Below are 20104 nucleotides of genomic sequence, written 5' to 3'. Positions count from 1 at the left end.
AGAGGTCTACAGAATGCGAGCAGTAAATGCAAATAAATAAGTAAATGAATAAACAAATAAATGGGCTCGAGATCTGTCTGCTGCGGAGGGTTAGAAGGAATAACTGAGCTGTGAAAAATCTGGTATTTTTGAAGATAAGCAAGTGCCGACTGATGCCTAGCCTCAGGTGGAGCCTGCGAGCCGGCAGGTTCCAGACAGAGTCCAGGTTGACGTACACATAAATGGCGATGGAAGTGTGTCCTGAGGTCTGCTCGATGCAACCTGGACATCGGGTGGACCGGGAAGACAATTTCTCACTCAGTCTATGCGGAAAGCCCATTACCACTTGGTTCTACGTGTTTTGAACGATGAACCACTGTTATTTTTGATGTAACCCGTTTAACTTACCGCCAGGAACTTCACTGTATGAACTGTGCATTCAGGTGCAATACACCATATCCATATCCAAGCCAGTGATTCTGCTTTTGTTTTCCCTCAACCTTTAACTTCTATATGATCACTACAGAGATTGTTAAGTTCTGTATGATCACCACAGAGATTCCAAAATTTATACTTATTGCTGAAGGATTGCAATTTCCTTCCACACTGCCGGCCAGGGTGGCCAAGCGGTTAAAGGCGCTACAGTCTGGAACCGCGCGACCGCTACGGTCGCAGGTTCGAATCCTGCCTCGGACATGGATGTGTGTGATGTCCTTAGGTTAGTTAGGTTTCTGTAGTTATAAGTTCTAGGGGACTGATGACCTTAGAAGTTAAGTCCCGTAGTTCTCAGAGCCATTTGAACCATCTGAACCTTCCACACTTCCTCTTTTTTTGCCTGAATGCGATGTGCTTCGGCCCTGGGGTCCCAAAAAATTGAAAATGCTGTTGAATAAACTGAATATATTCCTCCTAATTCGTAGTCTCACGGGAAGCAAGTAATGATGCATTCACTGTGTGGTACAAGAGAAGCAAGGCAATTAATGTGCGACCAAAAACCAACTGGAGTCTTCCTCGTAATGAACAGCCTCATACTTTTTGAGAGGACGGACATCTACATCAGGCGAGGGTGTCTCCTGTAACTGTTACCAGTAATGTAACCACATCAATGCATATTTAAAACTGGCAGCCTTCTCTTTAAACAGTTACTATGAGCTTAAATCATCAGAATGAGGAGTAAGTTGCTCACTTCAGTAAACGACTAAATATGTATTTCCGGAAATCCGTTTCTCAAGTCAAATACTCAACTCCGAACAGTGCAACCTCTGCATAACACTGAGTAGAGAAAGGGCAAGGGAAGGCCCTGGGTACTTCCATACGGCCAATGAAACACGGCGGTTAGCTACGTCGCAACGCCAGGTGTAGTGGCAAGAGATAAAAGCAACTCGAGCATGCGCACACTGCAACCCCACGGCCTACTCGTGCGAGGTTCATCTGGTCATACAGAGTGAACGAGAATTTATGCACCTCTAAATTCAAAACATTCAAATTTTTATTAACGTACCTACTTATAATGTATACATTCACAATATAGAATGAAATTTTCAATCTGCACCCGAGTGTGCGCTGATATGAAATTTCCTAACAGATTAAAACTGTGTGTTGGACCGAGATTCGAACTCGGGACCTTTGGCTTTCGCAGGCATGTGCTCTACCAACTAAACCACCAAAGTACGAGTCACGACCCGTCCACACAGTTTTATTTCCTACAGTATCTCGTCTCCTACCTGCGAAGCCTCACAGAAGCTCTTCTGCGAACCATGCAGAACTAGCACTCCTGAAAGAAAGGATATAGCGGAGACATGGCTTAGCCACAGCCTGGGGGATGTTTCCAGAATGAGATTTTCACTCTGCAGCGGAGTGTGCGCTGATATGAAACTTCCTGGCAGATTAAAACTGGGTGCTGAACCGCGACTGGATCTCGGGACCTTTGCCTTTCGCGGGCAAGTGGTCTACCAACTAAGCCACCAAAGCACGACTCACGACCCGTCCTCACAATTGTATTTCCTCCAGAATCTCGTCTCCTACCTGCGAAACCTCACAGAAGCTCTCCTGCAAAACTTGCAGAACTAGCACTCCTGGAAGAAAGGATATTGCGGAGCCATGGCTTAGCCACAGCCTGGGGGGTGTTTCCAGAATGAAATTTTCACTCTGCAGCGGAGTGTGCGCTGATACGAAACTTCCTGGCAGATTAAAACTGTGTGCTGGACCGTGACTGGAACTCGGGACCTTTGTCTTTCGCGGGCAAGTGCTCTACCAACTAAGCCACCAAAGCACGACTCAATCCCGTCCTCACAGTTTTATTTCCTCCAGTATCTCGTCTCCTACCTGAGAAACCTCACAGAAGCTCTTCTGCGAACCGTGCAGAACTAGCACTCCTGAAAGAAAGGATATTGCGGATACATGGCTTAGCCACAGCCTGGGGGATGTTTCCAGAATGAGATTTTCACTCTGCAGTGGAGTGTGCGCTGATATGAAACTTCCTGGCAGATTACAACTGGGTGCTGAACCGCGACTGGATCTCGGGACCTTTGCCTTTCGCGGGCAAGTGGTCTACCAACTAAGCCACCAAAGCACGACTCACGACCCGTCCTCACAATTGTATTTCCTCCAGAATCTCGTCTCCTACCTGCGAAACCTCCCAGAAGCTCTCCTGCAAAACTTGCAGAACTAGCACTCCTGGAAGAAAGGATATTGCGGAGCCATGGCTTAGCCACAGCCTGGGGGGTGTTTCCAGAATGAGATTTTCACTCTGCAGCGGAGTGTGCGCTGATATGAAACTTCCTGGCAGATTAAAACTGGGTGCTGAACCGCGACTGGATCTCGGGACCTTTGCCTTTCGCAGGCAAGTGGTCTACCAACTAAGCCACCAAAGCACGACTCACGACCCGTCCTCACAATTGTATTTCCTCCAGAATCTCGTCTCCTACCTGCGAAACCTCCAAGAAGCTCTCCTGCAAAACTTGCAGAACTAGCACTCCTGGAAGAAAGGATATTGCGGAGCCATGGCTTAGCCACAGCCTGGGGGGTGTTTCCAGAATGAGATTTTCACTCTGCAGCGGAGTGTGCGCTGATATGAAACTTCCTGGCAGATTAATACTGCGTGCTGAACCGCGACTGGATCTCGGGACCTTTGCCTTTCGCGGGCAAGTGCTCTACCAACTAAGCCACCAAAGCACGACTCACGACCCGACCTCACAATTGTATTTCCTCCAGAATCTCGTCTCCTACCTGCGAAACCTCACAGAAGCTCTCCTGCAAAACTTTCAGAACTAGCACTCCTGGAAGAAAGGATATTAAGGAGCCATGGCTCAGCCACAGTCTGGGTGGTGTTTCCAGAATGAAATTTTCACTCTGCAGCGGAGTGTGCGCTGATACGAAACTTCCTGGCAGATTAAAACTGTGTGCTGGGCCGTGACTGGAACTCGGGACCTTTGTCTTTCGCGGGCAAGTGCTCTACCAACTAAGCCACCAAAGCACGACTCAATCCCGTCCTCATAGTTTTATTTCCTCCAGTATCTCGTCTCCTACCTGAGAAACCTCACAGAAGCTCTTCTGCGAACCATGCAGAACTAGCACTCCTGAAAGAAAGGATATAGCGGAGACATGGCTTAGCCACAGCCTGGGGGATGTTTCCAGAATGAGATTTTCACTCTGCAGCGGAGTGTGCGCTGATATGAAACTTCCTGGCAGATTAAAACTGCGTGCTGAACCGCGACTGGAACTCGGGACCTTTGCCTTTCGCGGGCAAGTGGTCTACCAACTAAGCCACCAAAGCACGACTCACGACCCGTCCTCACAATTGTATTTCCTCCAGAATCTCGTCTCCTACCTGCGAAACCTCACAGAAGCTCTCCTGCAACACTTGCAGAACTAGCACTCCTGGAAGAAAGGATATTGCGGAGCCATGGCTTAGCCACAGCCTGGGGGGTGTTTCCAGAATGAAATTTTCACTCTGCAGCGGAGTGTGCGCTGATACGAAACTTCCTGGCAGATTAAAACTGTGTGCTGGACCGTGACTGGAACTCGGGACCTTTGTCTTTCGCGGGCAAGTGCTCTACCAACTAAGCCACCAAAGCACGACTCAATCCCGTCCTCACAGTTTTATTTCCTCCAGTATCTCGTCTCCTACCTGAGAAACCTCACAGAAGCTCTCCTGCAAAACTTGCAGAACTAGCACTCCTGGAAGAAAGGATATTGCGGAGCCATGGCTTAGCCACAGCCTGGGGGGTGTTTCCAGAATGAAATTTTCACTCTGCAGCGGAGTGTGCGCTGATACGAAACTTCCTGGCAGATTAAAACTGTGTGCTGGACCGTGACTGGAACTCGGGACCTTTGTCTTTCGCGGGCAAGTGCTCTACCAACTAAGCCACCAAAGCACGACTCAATCCCGTCCTCACAGTTTTATTTCCTCCAGTATGTCGTCTCCTACCTGAGAAACCTCACAGAAGCTCTCCTGCAAAACTTGCAGAACTAGCACTCCTGGAAGAAAGGATATTGCGGAGCCATGGCTTAGCCACAGCCTGGGGGGTGTTTCCAGGATGAAATTTTCACTCTGCAGCGGAGTGTGCGCTGATACGAAACTTCCTGGCAGATTAAAACTGTGTGCTGGACCGTGACTGGAACTCGGGACCTTTGTCTTTCGCGGGCAAGTGCTCTACCAACTAAGCCACCAAAGCACGACTCAATCCCGTCCTCACAGTTTTATTTCCTCCAGTATCTCGTCTCCTACCTGAGAAACCTCACAGAAGCTCTTCTGCGAACCATGCAGAACTAGCACTCCTGAAAGAAAGGATATAGCGGAGACATGGCTTAGCCACAGCCTGGAGGATGTTTCCAGAATGAGATTTTCACTCTGCAGCGGAGTGTGCGCTGATATGAAACATCCTGGCAGATTAAAACTGTGTGCCCGACCGAGACTCGAACTCGGGACATTTGCCTTTCGCGGGCAAGTGCTCTACCATCTGAGCTACCGAAGCACGACTCACGCCCGGTACTCACAGCTTTACTTCTGCCAGTATCTCGTCTCCTACCTTCCAAACTTTACAGAAGCTCTTCTGCAAACCATGCAGAACTAGGACTCCTGAAAGAAAGGATATAGCGGAGACATGGCTTAGCCACAGCCTGGGGGATGTTTCCAGAATGAGATTTTCACTCTGCAGCGGAGTGTGCGCTGATATGAAACTTCCTGGCAGATTAAAACTGTGTGCCCGACCTTCTGTAAAGTTTGGAAGGTAGGAGACGAGATACTGGCAGAAGTAAAGCTGTGAGTACCGGGCGTGAGTCGTGCTTCGGTAGCTCAGATGGTAGAGCACTTGCCCGCGAAAGGCAAATGTCCCGAGTTCGAGTCTCGGTCGGGCACACAGTTTTAATCTGCCAGGAAGTTTCATATCAGCGCATACTCCGCTGCAGAGTGAAAATCTCATTCTGAAAGCGGTGTTTGTTTGTGGAGACTGGGGCATTACGCAGTGCTTGTTTACGATCGTATACTTGGGCCAAGTCTCCGTACGTCCATCTTTATACAGATGATTGCGAGATGATCGTCGAATGAAAACACCTTTCAGCTGCCTAAATTTTCAATTATTATTTTACTGAGCATCCAGATCCGGAGATATATTACACCATCTTGAGGCCCCCTGACTGACGAACAGGAAAATTCCCACCTCTTGTACAGTCAAAATAGTGGCCAGCATTCAATGGCTAGTGTCCCAGAGGTGGGGATCTTCCTATACGTCGGTCAGGTGACCTGAAGATGATGTAATATATCGCCGAAACCGGTTGCTCAGTAAAATAAGAAATAGAAATACAGCGGCTCAAAAGTGTTTTCTTTCGACATTCTGTCTTGCAAGCCCCTGCTCTCGGTTCTGGTCCGGCATTTTACGGAGGTAGCTTCGATCCCAGCTGTTTGCCGAAGCTGTTTCACACTTTCTGTTTAGTCAGAATTTTCAGTTACGCAAGGCATGTCGACTGCACGATTGAAGCAGTGAGCAGACAACCGCCGAAAGAACAGCATTTCACATCGCTGCCGGCCGGGGTGGCCGAGAGGTTCTAGGCGCTACAGTCTGGAACCGCGCGACCGCTACGGTCGCAGGTTCGAATCCTGCCTCGGGCATGGATGTGTGTGATGTCCTTAGGTTAGTTAAGTTTAAGTAGCTCTAAGTTCTAGGGGACTGATGACGTTAGAAGTTAAGTGCCATAGTGCTCAGAGCCATTTGAACCATTTTTTTCACATCGCTGCATTCGGTGATAGAGAACTGTAACAGTAAATGTATCAAATTCCATTTGTTTGCTCCCAAGGCCTTTTACTGTCAGTGCCAGTCAGGGCAATAGATTTCTGGACTTAGATGCTAATTAGTGCCACCCACTTCGTGTTTGCGTTCTATAAACGGAGATGCGATTTCGAGTCAAGTCATAAAGGCTTTGCCAACCGCAAATTCCGCATAATAAGTAGGAGTTAATGTCTCATGGCTGTATTTGTACAATTTGCATATTTTCCTGGAGCGTTGTATTTGTAATAAATGTATTATTCAGTACATAGTTGATCTACTTTCTCTATAATTAGACTCCAAGTACCGCTCCTGACTAAGTTAGAGCGAAATGTTCTGAAAACTTGGGCTACTAACCCACATGTTGCAGGTTGTCAGTGGTAGGGCTAATTTAAAAAAAAAATGGTTCAAATGGCTATGAGCACTATGGGACTTAACATCTGAGGTCATCAGTCCCCTAGAACTTAGAACTACTTAAACCTAACTAACCTAAGGACAACACACACATCCATGCCCGAGGCAGGATTCGAACCTGCGACCGTAGCGGTCAGGCGATTCCAGACTGAAGCGCCTAGAACCGCTCGGCCACTCCGGCCGGCGGCTAATTTAATTCACACCTTTTTTACATAACGTTGACAGATACACACGCAATCAGAAGAAGTAGCGTCGGACTGGTACTGATACTGGGCCAAAAATATCCTTTTTTTGTACCCATATTCTACCAAGCATAGTGTCTTTCTGCGAAGTATCGATATTCCTCCGTCGATTTCTTTAGATCAATGTTTCAAATTATTGGAAAGTATAAAACTTTTGCCTCCTGTCATTTCAGTAAAAGTTCTGAAGCTTTATAAATACAAGTATGCGTTCTGCAACAATAGATAGTCTCTCCCTTTCCAGAAACTCTGTAAGCTGACTGTCAGACTGCAATACCATTACGATGGTTATGCAACCATTTTCGTACATTTTCAAAGAATGGTACGTCATCGAAATTTTAAATTAATTATCCTTTTCATAATTTGAATTCCAGCCTAATATAAAGTTTCTCATTGCTCTAGTTCATTTTATAACACGTATTAAATATGTTTAACATTATTTTATCCATATTTTCAGGTAGTTTAAGGGGTAAATTACCAGCTATTTTAGTCTATAAAAATTCGGTCCTTCCGGATACAGAACGTTTTTCTTGTTTGGAACTCAACGAATTCTCACTAGGGACAACTGCCGCTACTGCGGCCCCCCACCCCTCCCCCGGAGGTGCCCTTTTTAACACGTAACACATGTCAACGAACGTATTGTACGAATATTAACATTAATTATAGAACAAAATGTGTAGTACATAACTAGGAGACAAAAGTGTCGAAGCATACTGTGTAAGAGGAGAGCAATCTCCATGCAAATGTGTTCGCAAAAATTCAAAAATCACTATGTGTTGCTTACAATTACAGTCACTCTGGCTTATTAGATATCTGGTAACGTGAAAGCACATAAGCAGGATGTTCAGGAAATGGCCACTAATGTTGAAATGATGCATAGTGTGTAGGTCGTTCCTACAAATGTTGAGAACATTGAGTGTCAGTTCCTAATAGCGCATGATAGAAACACATTGGATCTGCAATTACGATGAGACTTTTCTATAGATGGAGAAACATTTTGGGACCGCAGATTTGCGTTGTTGTTTCACTTTATGTCAAAGATAACGAAATGTCCAAAATAGTGACTACAGGAGATCGGTGAGTACATTCAGTAGATGGATCGATGGGGCTTACACAGTTTTTTGCAAAGCTATCGAATGAATCTGTAAGAAGAGAAAACAACTTTATGGAAGGAAAACCAACGACGCGTCCTAATGCTATTCAATAAGAAGGAAATTTAACGTATGGCACATAAAAAGATAGGCTCTTGAAGGTCACGCATCGGAAGTTCGTGCCTTTTAAACGACCTCATTGAGCAATAATGTGTACAACTGCTCGCAAAGCCAATGTGATTGGATAATTATTATTTACTATTTGGAACGTTCTCTGTAGCATGATACTGAGATTAAACTAACCCATATTGGACTCAGACAACAGTTGGACACCCATTGCTATTGTGTCGTGTTTGCAGTTGGCTACCTCAAATGTTTGTTCGCAAATCGAACCTGTGGCCTGTGCGTGAGAAGGGCAAATAGTAGATCTGCGCAGTTGATTTGTCCAACTAGCGGCGATGATCATTCGCTAACACTCGCCGAGATGACTGTATGAACGGGGCACTTATTATTCCCGTTCGCATTATTTTTCTAGCATACAAAGAGGGCACGGTAAGAACCTTTCCCCTTGCAGGAACGCCCGTTGACATGGACGACAGCTTCGCGTGTTGCCATGTACTCCACTTAGATCCACAAACAACAGGCACCCTACAATGCGTACCGTACCGCGACCTCTGTTTTATCGCTTCCACCATCAATTCTTTGGTATGGCTATCCATGCTCCGAGCGCTATGGTATTGAGACTGCATTTCGCTGGTCCTTCTGCTGCTATTTGTATTTCTGTCTGTTTCCCCGGCAAACTGTGTGTTATTGTTGTTGAAGAGCGCTCAGCACGTCGGTTTCCAATTTATTTCAACACTATTTGCAAGTTACTCTATGGTCTTTGTTCCGAGTAATTCGATTTCATTCGTTCCCGAAAGGTTATCTGTTTTTGTTGGTTTATTCGAGCACTCGCAGCTTCCAAATTGATGTGTCCCGTGTCAAAGGCATTTCTGTTTAATTTTTCATTCATCCTCAAAGAAACGACATAAATTTTTTTCCTGTCACATTACAAATGAGACAGACGACTCTCACGGAAGCTAAGTTGATAATGAATCAAATTAATATTCTTTGGCTGAACTGCTATTTGCAGTACGACACTGTCAAGTACATGCCATTATTTATCAAGCGAGTAATGGAAATAACACTCTTCGCACTCGCCGAAGTTAATAATACACACGATATGTTCACATATTTCTCATTGTCAAAATACTGTCCCATTAATAAAACAAATAGTTACTCAAATCCCTCGGTTTCGAGGGAGATATTCGTATCTAGTCCATTAATGTGGATTAATAATTAAAGCTGAAATTTGCTTCCTATACCACTCCTGTTTGAGTCTTCGATATACCATTAACGATGTTGCCTGTAAAATTTGTATGACGTATAGATCTTTGTGAAAGATCAACATTTTTTTAGAAAACGCAAAATAGTTTTCCTCTCTTAGTGTCAGTCTGTTTAAAGTACACGTACATAAGTACAAAAAACGAAGACGCCTTAAGTGGAGCCATTAAGGTCTGACAGAGGGTGGAGGACAGAAGTGGGGAGAGAGAGAGCGAGAGAGAGAGAGAGAGAGAGAGAGAGAAGAGAGACAGACAGACAGACAGACAGAGAGATAGAGGGAGAGAGAGACAGGCAGACATTTAAATAGTCTATGAACATAATCAGAACCCTGTACACAAAATTAATATTTAGAAAGCTGAATGAAATATTTAACCTTACAAGGATTTTAAGCTATTTTCTGAATGTTGATGATTTTGAAAAGAAGACATTTTGCTAAAATTCTCCTACGGTAAACGTATTTTGGGTGTACTCGAAGACAAATATTTCCTATTATATTACGGTAACTGTTTATTCTTTGGCATACTCACGTGATAGGAGTTTATACTGTCGATTATTCCAAAACTAGGAAAATGAATTTCATGTTGCCGTTCTTTTGTGTTAGCATTGTCGTTCAGTTTCATTATTCCTGTTGTACTATAATTTTCACTGACCGTATTAGTCAAGTTTCTCGATCTTGTATAAGGTGCAGTCAAGTGAAAGGTTGTTGGCAATATGTAATGTTGTTCTGACTACACTGCAGAAGTTTCACTAGGAAACCCTTATACATCCTGCATACGGTCCCCATCTGTCAACATGTGATTTCCATATTTTTGGTGGCCTGAAGAAAGATATTCCTAACTGTCGAATTGTTTCGGAGGAAGTGGTGCACGCCACGGTACAGGCAGGCGCAAAAATTTTACCATGAAGGCATTCAACGTCTTGTCTCAAAGTGAGATAAATCTATTAACGGTCGCAACGATTACCTTTCAAATAATAAACATTTTACTTACTTTTTTCCATCTGTCTCGTTTTTCGTTCGGCAGCCCCTTTGCCCCTTGTATGCCCTTTACGTCGATGCCAGTTTGAGTCACTTATCGATGTTCCTTAAAAGATATTCCGTATGTCTGTATTAACATATGAGATGGTTTATTATCTGCGGAATTCCTCCTCTAAAGACAGTATCTTGAGAGCATAGATTGGAAATAAATAAGGAAAATTATATATGTACTGTGCGGGACTGTACCCTACCTAGTAAACTAAGAAAACATGGAAATCATTAATAGACTCTAATGTAGCGTAATGAAACAGTTCTTCGAAACATGACTGTGAAATCGGTGATAAATTACACTAGGTCGATCAATTTCTGGAAAAATTAAAACTGTAACAGAAAACTTTGAGGTATATAAATAAAATTTATTGGAAACCTGGACGTTGTACAAAAGTTAACATAAAAAAATGTTGTTAAATGTCGACGCCAATGAAGAACTGAACTTGTAAATGTTCATGTTTTGGATATAATCATAGAACATAAACCCGAGTATATACTCTAGAGAGTTAACATAATCTGACCAAAAACGGGACCCAATCATTTCCTGTGAACATAGAGCGGATATTTTTAAATCCTCAACATCTAGACGACAATTGTTAGTGACATTTCGTTATGATCGGAATTAATAGCTATCTTGGCTTGGAAAGCTTTTTCGTGTGTTGCTTCAGTATTATTACAAAATGTTTTTGAACAGTTAGGAAGGACAAGATAATAGAGCACCAACTGTACTTCTTACAGTAACTTTGGATACAAATGTAAATGCCTTCCTTAATGATGGAAAAAAACAATGTCTCTGTAACAGGCGTGACATGGGAAGGTGTGAGGGAGAGAGCGGGTTTGTTAATTTTAAATAGTGACAGCAAAGTCCCTACAGTGGGAAGAAACTGAATAAGAAACATTCATGTATGTTTGAAGCTGATTCTTTGTTTCTCTTTAACGTTCTTCCTGCTCTCTTCATATTTTTATCATTGTTTTGCTACTTACTGTGCATATCGCCGCTGTCTTGCCTTAATGTGTTCCCTACAAAGTGATGCAAGTTCCTCACAATACTGCTCCTCAGAAGAGAAATGTTTGTAAGCATGTCACCGCCGAAATGGAGTGAAATGCACAACTGAGTGCAGAAATCAGTCAGCTTGACTGCGTTCCATGTGTTATAGTTCATTTGTGTAAATGATATATTTACATTGTGGCATTCAAAGTTTAGACGAAAAAGTGTTGAAAGTGTTAAGCAGGCAAAAAACAATGTTTAGTGTGCGTCTTTTAAACGGTTGGCAATCGCAAAAAGAGCAATGTGAGTTATCTAAGACTTTACATACGAAAAGAGTATCTGTGTGGTCGTTTTTTATAACAGTGTAGTAACTTGTCTGGTTTCCAATCTGTGTCGTGTGACTCACTGTATTTTCAACTAATGCATCACAAGGTAATAAAAAAGCCTCTCAGGAGCTTATTGGCCCAGAGCTCTACAAAAATAAAAAGTAAAATAAAATAAAATCCATTTAATGGATATTTCAAGAAAACGAAGAACTTCGCGATGGAAATTTGTGGTAAGATTCTGTGGAACAAAACTGCTCAGGTCATCGGTCCCTAGACTTATGCACTACTTAATGTGACTTAAACTTACGCTAAGAACAACACACACACAAACACACACACACACACACACACACACACACACACACACACATACCGCCATGCCCGAGGGAGGACTAGAAGCAATTACGGGGGTGAAGAGGAGGGGGCAGCCATGCGAACCGTGACAAGACGCCTAAGACCGCTTGACACTTCGGGATGTACAACTGCTTAAAGACAGCAGTACATTTAGCACGTGGGATATTGAAATTAGAATATTATTTAATACACAATATCTATGTGGTTTTGTGTATGGAACTAAATACTAGAAAATTGTGAAACTGTAGGAAAAAAAGAAGAAATGTAAATGGCAGCAATTCCACAGCAAGGGGAGACATTACATAATGAGAATAGTTGTTAAAAAGGTTGAAACGTCCCCTTAGAAAAATCAGTGAATTACTATGCTGATAAACCTCTTACGTTATTTGATTTTCAAACAGCTGAGCAGAACTGCACGTACTTAGACATTTCTCTGTTTACTTATTCTGATCAACACTAAACTGACACGCAATATTTTTAGCGCAACGCAACCTGAATTTCAATAATTCCTACAAAAGAATGGCCCTGATTAACAATGACCTATACCTTTCATGAATCACTTACCTCACAAAAATCTTCCTTACTCGAACTACTGCAGTACAGCGAGCGCCAATACTGCCAGCTAAATAAAAGATTCTAACTGCTGAAGCCACTAACTACTGATAGACATAGTAAACAAATGAAAGATTTTGATAGAGAACAAACAATGTATATACGTTAATAGTGTTCAAAAGTCATAATATATATATATCAGTTCATGATATCCAGTCTTACAAATTTACTGTCTCTCATGGACACACGTCCAGGTCATCCGCTCTCAAAACTCTGCTATCTCTCTCCCCACATCCACCACTGCTGGCAGCTCACCTCCAACTGCGCAACACTACGCGCTGTTCACATCCAACTGCCCAACACTACAATAGCGATTATTCCAACAATGCCACCCAGCCACAGACTGCACACAGCACAGTCAGTGATTTTCACACAGAGCGCTAAGTGGCGTTACCAGTATAAAAACCTTTACAGCCTACTTACAAGGTAAAGCCATATGTACTGTGTTCTGAAGCTTCGAAGGCTGTGTATGATAGATTTACAGCAATTTAAAAAAGAGTTGCTTCTCAAGAAACTCAACAGTCGCCTCAGAAGTTTTATAGTTTCAAGGATGATAAAACTTTAGACAGCTAATAATATAAGTGCGTTGCAGAATATAGCATCTGAACTGAATCGTCTCCAGACAGAAAAGTTGAGAGCTACTATGATTGTACCCAAGATACTGTCTCTTTTACCAGATAAATTCAAACACTTTTCTCCAGCATGAGATTCGTCGCCCAATATACTATATGCAAAAGAAGAAGAGTGCTACTTTAAAAATAAAAAAATAAAAAAACAAATTCAAGAACCAAACTCGAGAGCTTTGAAACGCTCTCCTCATTACAAAAGGACAAGCCAAAAAGAGGAAAATTGTTACTTTAAGAACAAAGACAACACAGAAACATTATTTTTTGCTTTTTAAGTCATTAAAGAAGATCTTGTCACTCAAAAAGTCAAGAAACAAGACATCAATGAAAAGACTGCATTTATAACATATGAACGTACCAAAGAAATGATTCCACAAGAAGCCAATGAGAAAGAACATATGGTCATATCTGTTGATAGTACATATACAGGACATACGTATGTCTAACGAAGTAGACAAGCTAACGAATGTGATGGTGCTGTGAGAGTTGCCAAACAAGATGGATCACTGAAAATAGTAAGAACAGGTGACCCTGTGGTTGATAACTGTGTACTCAGAGATGTGTTGTATATTCCTCAACTGAGCAGAAACATGATGTCTGTGAATGCTGTCATTTAAAAAAATTGTACAGTTGTGTTAACTAAACATTCTGTTCAACTCTACAGAGATAAAATACCCGTTTTGAAAGGATACAAAACCAGAAATGAACTGTATGAAGCAAACATTATGTCAGTAGTGCAATCACTACTGACACAAGGGAAAAAAACAACTACTGCATAGCGAGCTAGGTCATCCAGGCCTAAGCTGTACTTCAAAGATCATGATGAAATGTGTACATTTGAAATATGCTTGAAATTACGTTGACTGAGAGTAGTTTGAAACACAACTGTTAGAGTGGGAATTGCATGTCAATGTGTATTCTGTATCGTCATTTACTAGCTTTCCCCTGTACTAAACATTTCTGACTGCGAGAATGTAAGTTTAATTTAGCTGCGAGAATGTAAACTGTCAGTAAGTTTAAACCAAATCAAAACTGCATGAATTTATGTAACACAAAAACTGAATATAATACAACACTATTCATTTGAAATTGGCTCTGGTAATAAAACAATATTAGATCAATTTGAAAATAATGGTCCCTGTGCTTAATGAATGCTATCCCTGAAACAATAAAATTTCTTACCTTTATCTGTGCACTGCTTACTGTTAGTACTTTCAATTGTGTCGTTAGCAAACAGCTATTGTGCGCGGCTGTAGCTTAATTTTAATTACTTCGAATATGACTGACACAATAACTTCTTGGGAATAATAGTTAATCAAAAATGACATGGATTTTTGAAATTGGATACATTATTTAGAATAATCTTCTATATTCTGCTTGACTACTTCATTGTTTACATGTGTCTAGCAACGTTGGGATAACTTTTCGTGTCCGCGACTGTAGAAATCACATGGTTTAGAGACGCTTTTCGATCCGGAAAGGAAGTTCTTTGAACGTCGTTTGATATAGAGCGGAAAAGGCGAAAATCTGAGAGTGCAACATCACGTGAATAAGGTGGGTGCGGAACGATATCCCAACCGTACTCCTGTACAGGTTTTTTTGTCAGTCTATCAGGATGCAGGCATGCATTATCGTGGAAATTCACTTCACGAAATTCTCTCGGTAGCTCTTGGACTGCACCTATAGGACATCTCAGATGTTGACAATAAATTTCAGTAATGATTGTTACTCTGGGGAAGCAATTCGTAGTACACCACACCGTACTGGGAGTCGTTGCATTGTTTGGACTCAACACTTCCTGTCTTTTTCTTATGTTAACATAAAAACACCATTTCTCGTCACAGTAATAGTAGAGGATAGGAATGATCGGTGTTGTTCACGAGTCAGTTGATGATGAGCAAGCAGTGATCATCAATATGTTCACCGGACGATTTTTGTAACTTTGGTTTACAGCATGCGGTACTCACACACACGATTTTTGAACTTTCCCCATTGCATGAAAATATCGCACGGTGGTGGAACGATAGCAGTTCTTTGTGGATTGATCCCTTTAAATGATCTTCATCAAACCCCGAAGTTGTTCTACAAAGTAAACAGTCGCTAATGTCAAAAGGATACTCCTTGAAGAGAGAAAACCATTTTCTTGCCTCGCTCTGTGCAGCTGTATTATCCCCATAACACGGAGCAAATGTCTGAAGTTGCCTTCGCTGCTGTTACCCGTCTATTGAACTCAAACAAAATATGTCCGAAATGTTCCGATTTCTCCACTTGGCATTCTAATTCTAAGCGTCCACAGCTTCAATATCTCCTAATGACTAAATGAAAATATGTAAGCTAACAATGGTGAACTACAAATAAAAAATGACAATTGATAAATGAACCTATAGCAACCGGAATGCTAACACGGAAAACAAAACAGCTAGAGATTTATGCACCAGTCGGTCCAAATGCTGGGAATTGTGGCAGGACGCAAATTTCGGCTTCTCACAGCAACTTTGCCCACGTGGGAGGTGTGGAATGGAAATTAATATATTACATCGTATAGAATATGAATGAAAATGGTCTCGAAAAGTTCTTGAACGGTTTACTTCAATAATTTGATAGGAAAGTCCAGAACGTCTTATCTGCAAGCTGAATGAACGTCTTGGGGATGGGCGGGGGATTTTCCACTGTTGAGGACCATCACACAGCGGTTCTCGAATGACTTCTTGGCCAAAGAGCGCGATTTACGTCGTCGATGAAGTGAATGATTGGTACATCGGTGTTTACAGAGAAGAAAATAGTGCCTTGTGTCTGTGTCAAATAGTGCAGCGATCAATAAAAATTACTTGGCTTGCCCATAATAATGTATAGCTTGAAACTTCTTGGCAATTTATAACGGTGTGCCGGACCGAGACTCGAACTCAGACTATGCCTCCCCCAAGCAAGTGCTCCACCGACATTTTTTTTAATGAATAAGCATTTTTATAGACCAACATCAGAAAAAAACATTATCAGTAAGATAACATACCTTTTCTGCCTTCTCATAATTTCTTGCCTTCATCTCTTGTGCTGCATAAATCTTCCAGTATCTTCTAGCACTGAGGTACATCGTTACTAGTTTCTCAAACAGAGGACGCATTTCTCCAGTCCACTTGGTTTGAACTTCGGGGATAAGGAGACTCTATGCCTCTAGGACGAACAGATTTCCTTCTATCTGCTTCTGCGTGTTTTACCATTTTTCGTTTCCCTAGTCCAACTCTAGTTTCCTTCTGATCCCTTGTGATTTATGGTGAGTGAATAAGAAGAAAATAACTATAAATCATTTAATTTCTCACCAAAGAAATACATCCCCACTGCCGTATCAACGCAACCAACACACATAGCTTCCCAGTCCTCTCGTCCTCTCAGCTTTACTTACGCCAGTACCTCACCTCCTACCTTCCAAACTTCCGATCCAGCACATAGTTTTAGTCTGCCAGGAAATTTCATATCAGCACAAACTCCACTGCAAAGCGAACATTTCATTGTGGAAATGTGTAACTAACTCTCTGAAATCCATTGTACGTATATGACAAGTCAAGTTCAAGATGTTTACCACTAATCTTGTAATAGGATACCATCGGGTTCTTTCACTTCGCGCATTCTTTTTTTCTATTTTTCTTTTTCCGTTTGGGTAATATAAGAACCATGCGCCTATTTCAATGCTTCCTCCTTTGTTCTTCTTTCTTATACCTCCAGCATTCTTTCATCTTCTTACTATGTATCCTGTTTCTCTCCTCAGAACATTGTGAACCTGTCGTCTCCTCCCTCCTTCCTTGGAATCCTTTATTTTCCACACTTTCTTCTCAAAAAAATCTTTTTTGTTGCAACTTTTGTTTCTTTCCAAATCTTTACTAACTTTTTGTTCCAGAGTTGTTTAAAAATCTGCGTGGTTAACCTGTTGCGACTCATTCTGTATAAATGGCAAAAAAATAGCAGTCACCTTCTCCGAAGCGTTTCTGTTACATTTTCTTTCTTACGATATACTTCTTCATTACATCCTAATTTCCATACCTCTGAACTTCTTAGTGGATCAAGTATTTTTCGAATGATTCTTCTTTCTAAGTCTTCAAGTTCATGTATTTTTTAATTCAGTACTAAACATTCGCTTGCCTAAAGACATTCTGGTTTTACTACTGAGTTGTAGTGTTGTATTTTCAAATTTTTAGATAGAGACCTTTTGTTGTAAATTTTCCTGGTTATACGATGTGCTCTCCCCATTTTACGTACTATTTCTTCTCTAGCGAATTTTTCTAAGCTATTTCCTTGAATCATTTCTCCCAAATATTTAAATTTGTTACCCCTCTTTGTCTGTCCAATATCTGTTAGTAGGATTTCTGGAGTATTTTTTTATGTTTGCCACAAATTTTGTATTTCCACAGAAATTCATAAATCTGGGTTTTGAGAGATTGATTAGTATTTCTGCATTTGTTAGGTTTCCAGAAAGAACGGCAAAATCATCCACAAATGCTAGACAGTAAATTTCAGTCCTGTCGTCCTTACTCCCCAGTCTTATGTTCTTTCAATATTTGTTTCCATTCTCTCAGCCAAGACCTTGCTGCAGTGGTAACACTGGTTCCCGTCAGATCAACGGTTTGGGCTAACACTTGGATGGATGACCATCCGGTCTGCCGAGCCCTGTTGGCAAGCAGGGTGCACTCGGCCCTTGTGAGGAAAATTGAGGAGCTACTTCAATGGGCAGTAGCGGCTCCGGTCTCGTAAACTGACATACGGCCGGGAGAGCGGTGTGCTGACCACATGTCCCCCCCCGCCCCCCCCCCCCCGCCCCATATCCGCCTGTGGTCTGAGGATGACACGGCAGCCGGTCGGTACCGTTGGGCCTGGAGGGCTTGTTCGAGCGGAGTTTAGTTTAGTAATTCCTTACTCTTACTATTTTGTCTAGGACGCAGCTGAAGAGGAGTGCAGATAGGCCGTAGCCTAGCAGTAGATATTTCGCCCCAAAACTTTACTTTTCAGTTAATGTCTGTGAGCATTTCACGAATCAGGTTCTCTAGTTTACAGTTAGTGCCAAATTATCTAACCACTTTCTCTAATATTTCCATATGAACTGAATCAAATACCTTCTTACAACCTATACATGTTACACTTGTGTCTTTAGAGTTTGTAAGTCTATGACGGATTATGGACTCTAGATTGATAATCTGTTCTGAGCAAGACCTGGCCTTTCCAAATCCTCTCTGATAGTCTCCCAAATGGCTGTCAATTGTTGCTTCTACCTTGTTCAGTAATATTTTGAAAATATTTTATAACCCATTGGTAAAAGAGGTATACCTCTTAGTTATTTACGTTATGCTTACCACTTTTCTAGTGAAAACGATGATTAAGAGCCACTTTCCAGTCTTGTGGAATCTTTTCAGTTTCCGATATTCCTTAAACATGATCTGAAGGTTACTTACAGTTTTTTGTTCAGACCATTTTATAAGTTCAGATGTAATACAATCTTCTCCATTGGCTTTGTTGTTTTTCAGGGTATTTATTGCCTTTTTAATCTCTTCAGTGGGTAAATGATGGATCTGCTTTTGTTTTTTCACGAAGATCTAGAAATTATAACTTACAGTTCGGTTCTTCACAGTTCAAGAGTTGTTCAAAGTACTTTATTAGTATTTCAGAGCTCTGGGTATTGCTTAGTCCCATTTTACCATTTTGATCTCTGAAGCAAATACTTGGACGCTGGAAGCCCTTTATATGATTTTTAAACATCTGACAGAAATTCCGCGAACTAAATTTACCAAAGCTATATTATATGTTAAGAAGTTCTGAAAAGATCGTTTAACACCCTTTGTTATTCTTGCTGTTTCTTTCCTTTGTATTTAAAATTCATGACGGTGCTCTGTATTCCCAGAAAATTTCCATTTTTTACACTGTTTTGTTCTTTCTACAAACACTTTTTCATAGTTTTCATTCCACCAGCCTTTCTTCTTCAGTTTTGTTGATCGGAATACATTCTTTAGTGGCATGTTGATTTTCTTGGATAATTATTCCACTTTCTCTGATTTAGCTATTTCAATTTCTTCTTGAAAATGTCTAATTGCCTCTTTTGTGATGTTGAGCCTATCTGTGTTATATTTAATCAATATTTGTTGTCTCTTTTTTGCTTTTATTAGGGAGAAGTTTCATTTAATTTTGGTTAGTTAACGATCAGAGTCCAATTATCTGTTTCTTGTTGCTTCTACATTCATGCTTTCTTTAATATTGGTTTGAGAAATAGCGACGTGACGTAACTGAATCCCTCCTACTATTACATTCATGCTTTTGCATTTGCTAAGTTTTGAAGAAAGTTGACATTAACTTCAACTGAGATGTTTTGCAAAGATTAATTAGTCTTCTGCCATTTTTGTTCATTCCCCCAATATTTTTCGAATAGTTTTTCCCTCAATATTTGGGCGTTAAAATACCCTAGTAGTATCACAACATTTTAATTTGGAATTTTTGGTATTTCGTTGGTTGTTGTTGGTTGGTTGTTTTTGGGAAGGAGACCAAACAGCGAGATCATCGGTCTCATCGGATTAGGGAAGGACGGGGAAGGAAGTCGGCCGTGCCCTTTGAAAGGAACCATTCTGGCATTTGCCTGGAGCGATTTAGGGAAATCACGGAAAACCTAAATCAGGATGGCCGGACGCGGGATTGAACCGTCGTCCTCCCGAATGCGAGTCCAGTGTCTAACCACTGCGCCAACTCTGGTATTTCGTCTTCCAAAAGTTCCCTCAATGCTTCTACTTTACACGGATTTCTCTGATTGTCATTATTAACTGGAGCATGA

The 20104-nt window shown here is 41.6% G+C and overlaps 1 protein-coding gene across 1 annotated transcript in view; it reads right to left on the bottom strand.

Moving 5' to 3' along the window:
• Window positions 1-16393, bottom strand: part of LOC124618725 (protein-tyrosine sulfotransferase-like) — a 376746-nt gene extending 360353 nt beyond the window's left edge. Inside the window, exon 1 of the mRNA XM_047145375.1 lies at window positions 16313-16393. Within this exon, the coding sequence (XP_047001331.1) occupies window positions 16313-16393 (81 nt within the window). The remainder of the gene's footprint in view (window positions 1-16312) is intronic.
• Window positions 16394-20104: the final 3711 nt, after the last annotated feature.

This window comes from Schistocerca americana, chromosome 1 (genome assembly GCF_021461395.2).
Source record: "Schistocerca americana isolate TAMUIC-IGC-003095 chromosome 1, iqSchAmer2.1, whole genome shotgun sequence".
In the NCBI taxonomy this organism is placed as follows: Eukaryota; Metazoa; Arthropoda; class Insecta; order Orthoptera; family Acrididae; genus Schistocerca; species Schistocerca americana.
Note: the sequence above shows the minus strand (reverse complement) of the source record. Positions and strands in the feature narration are given on the sequence as shown.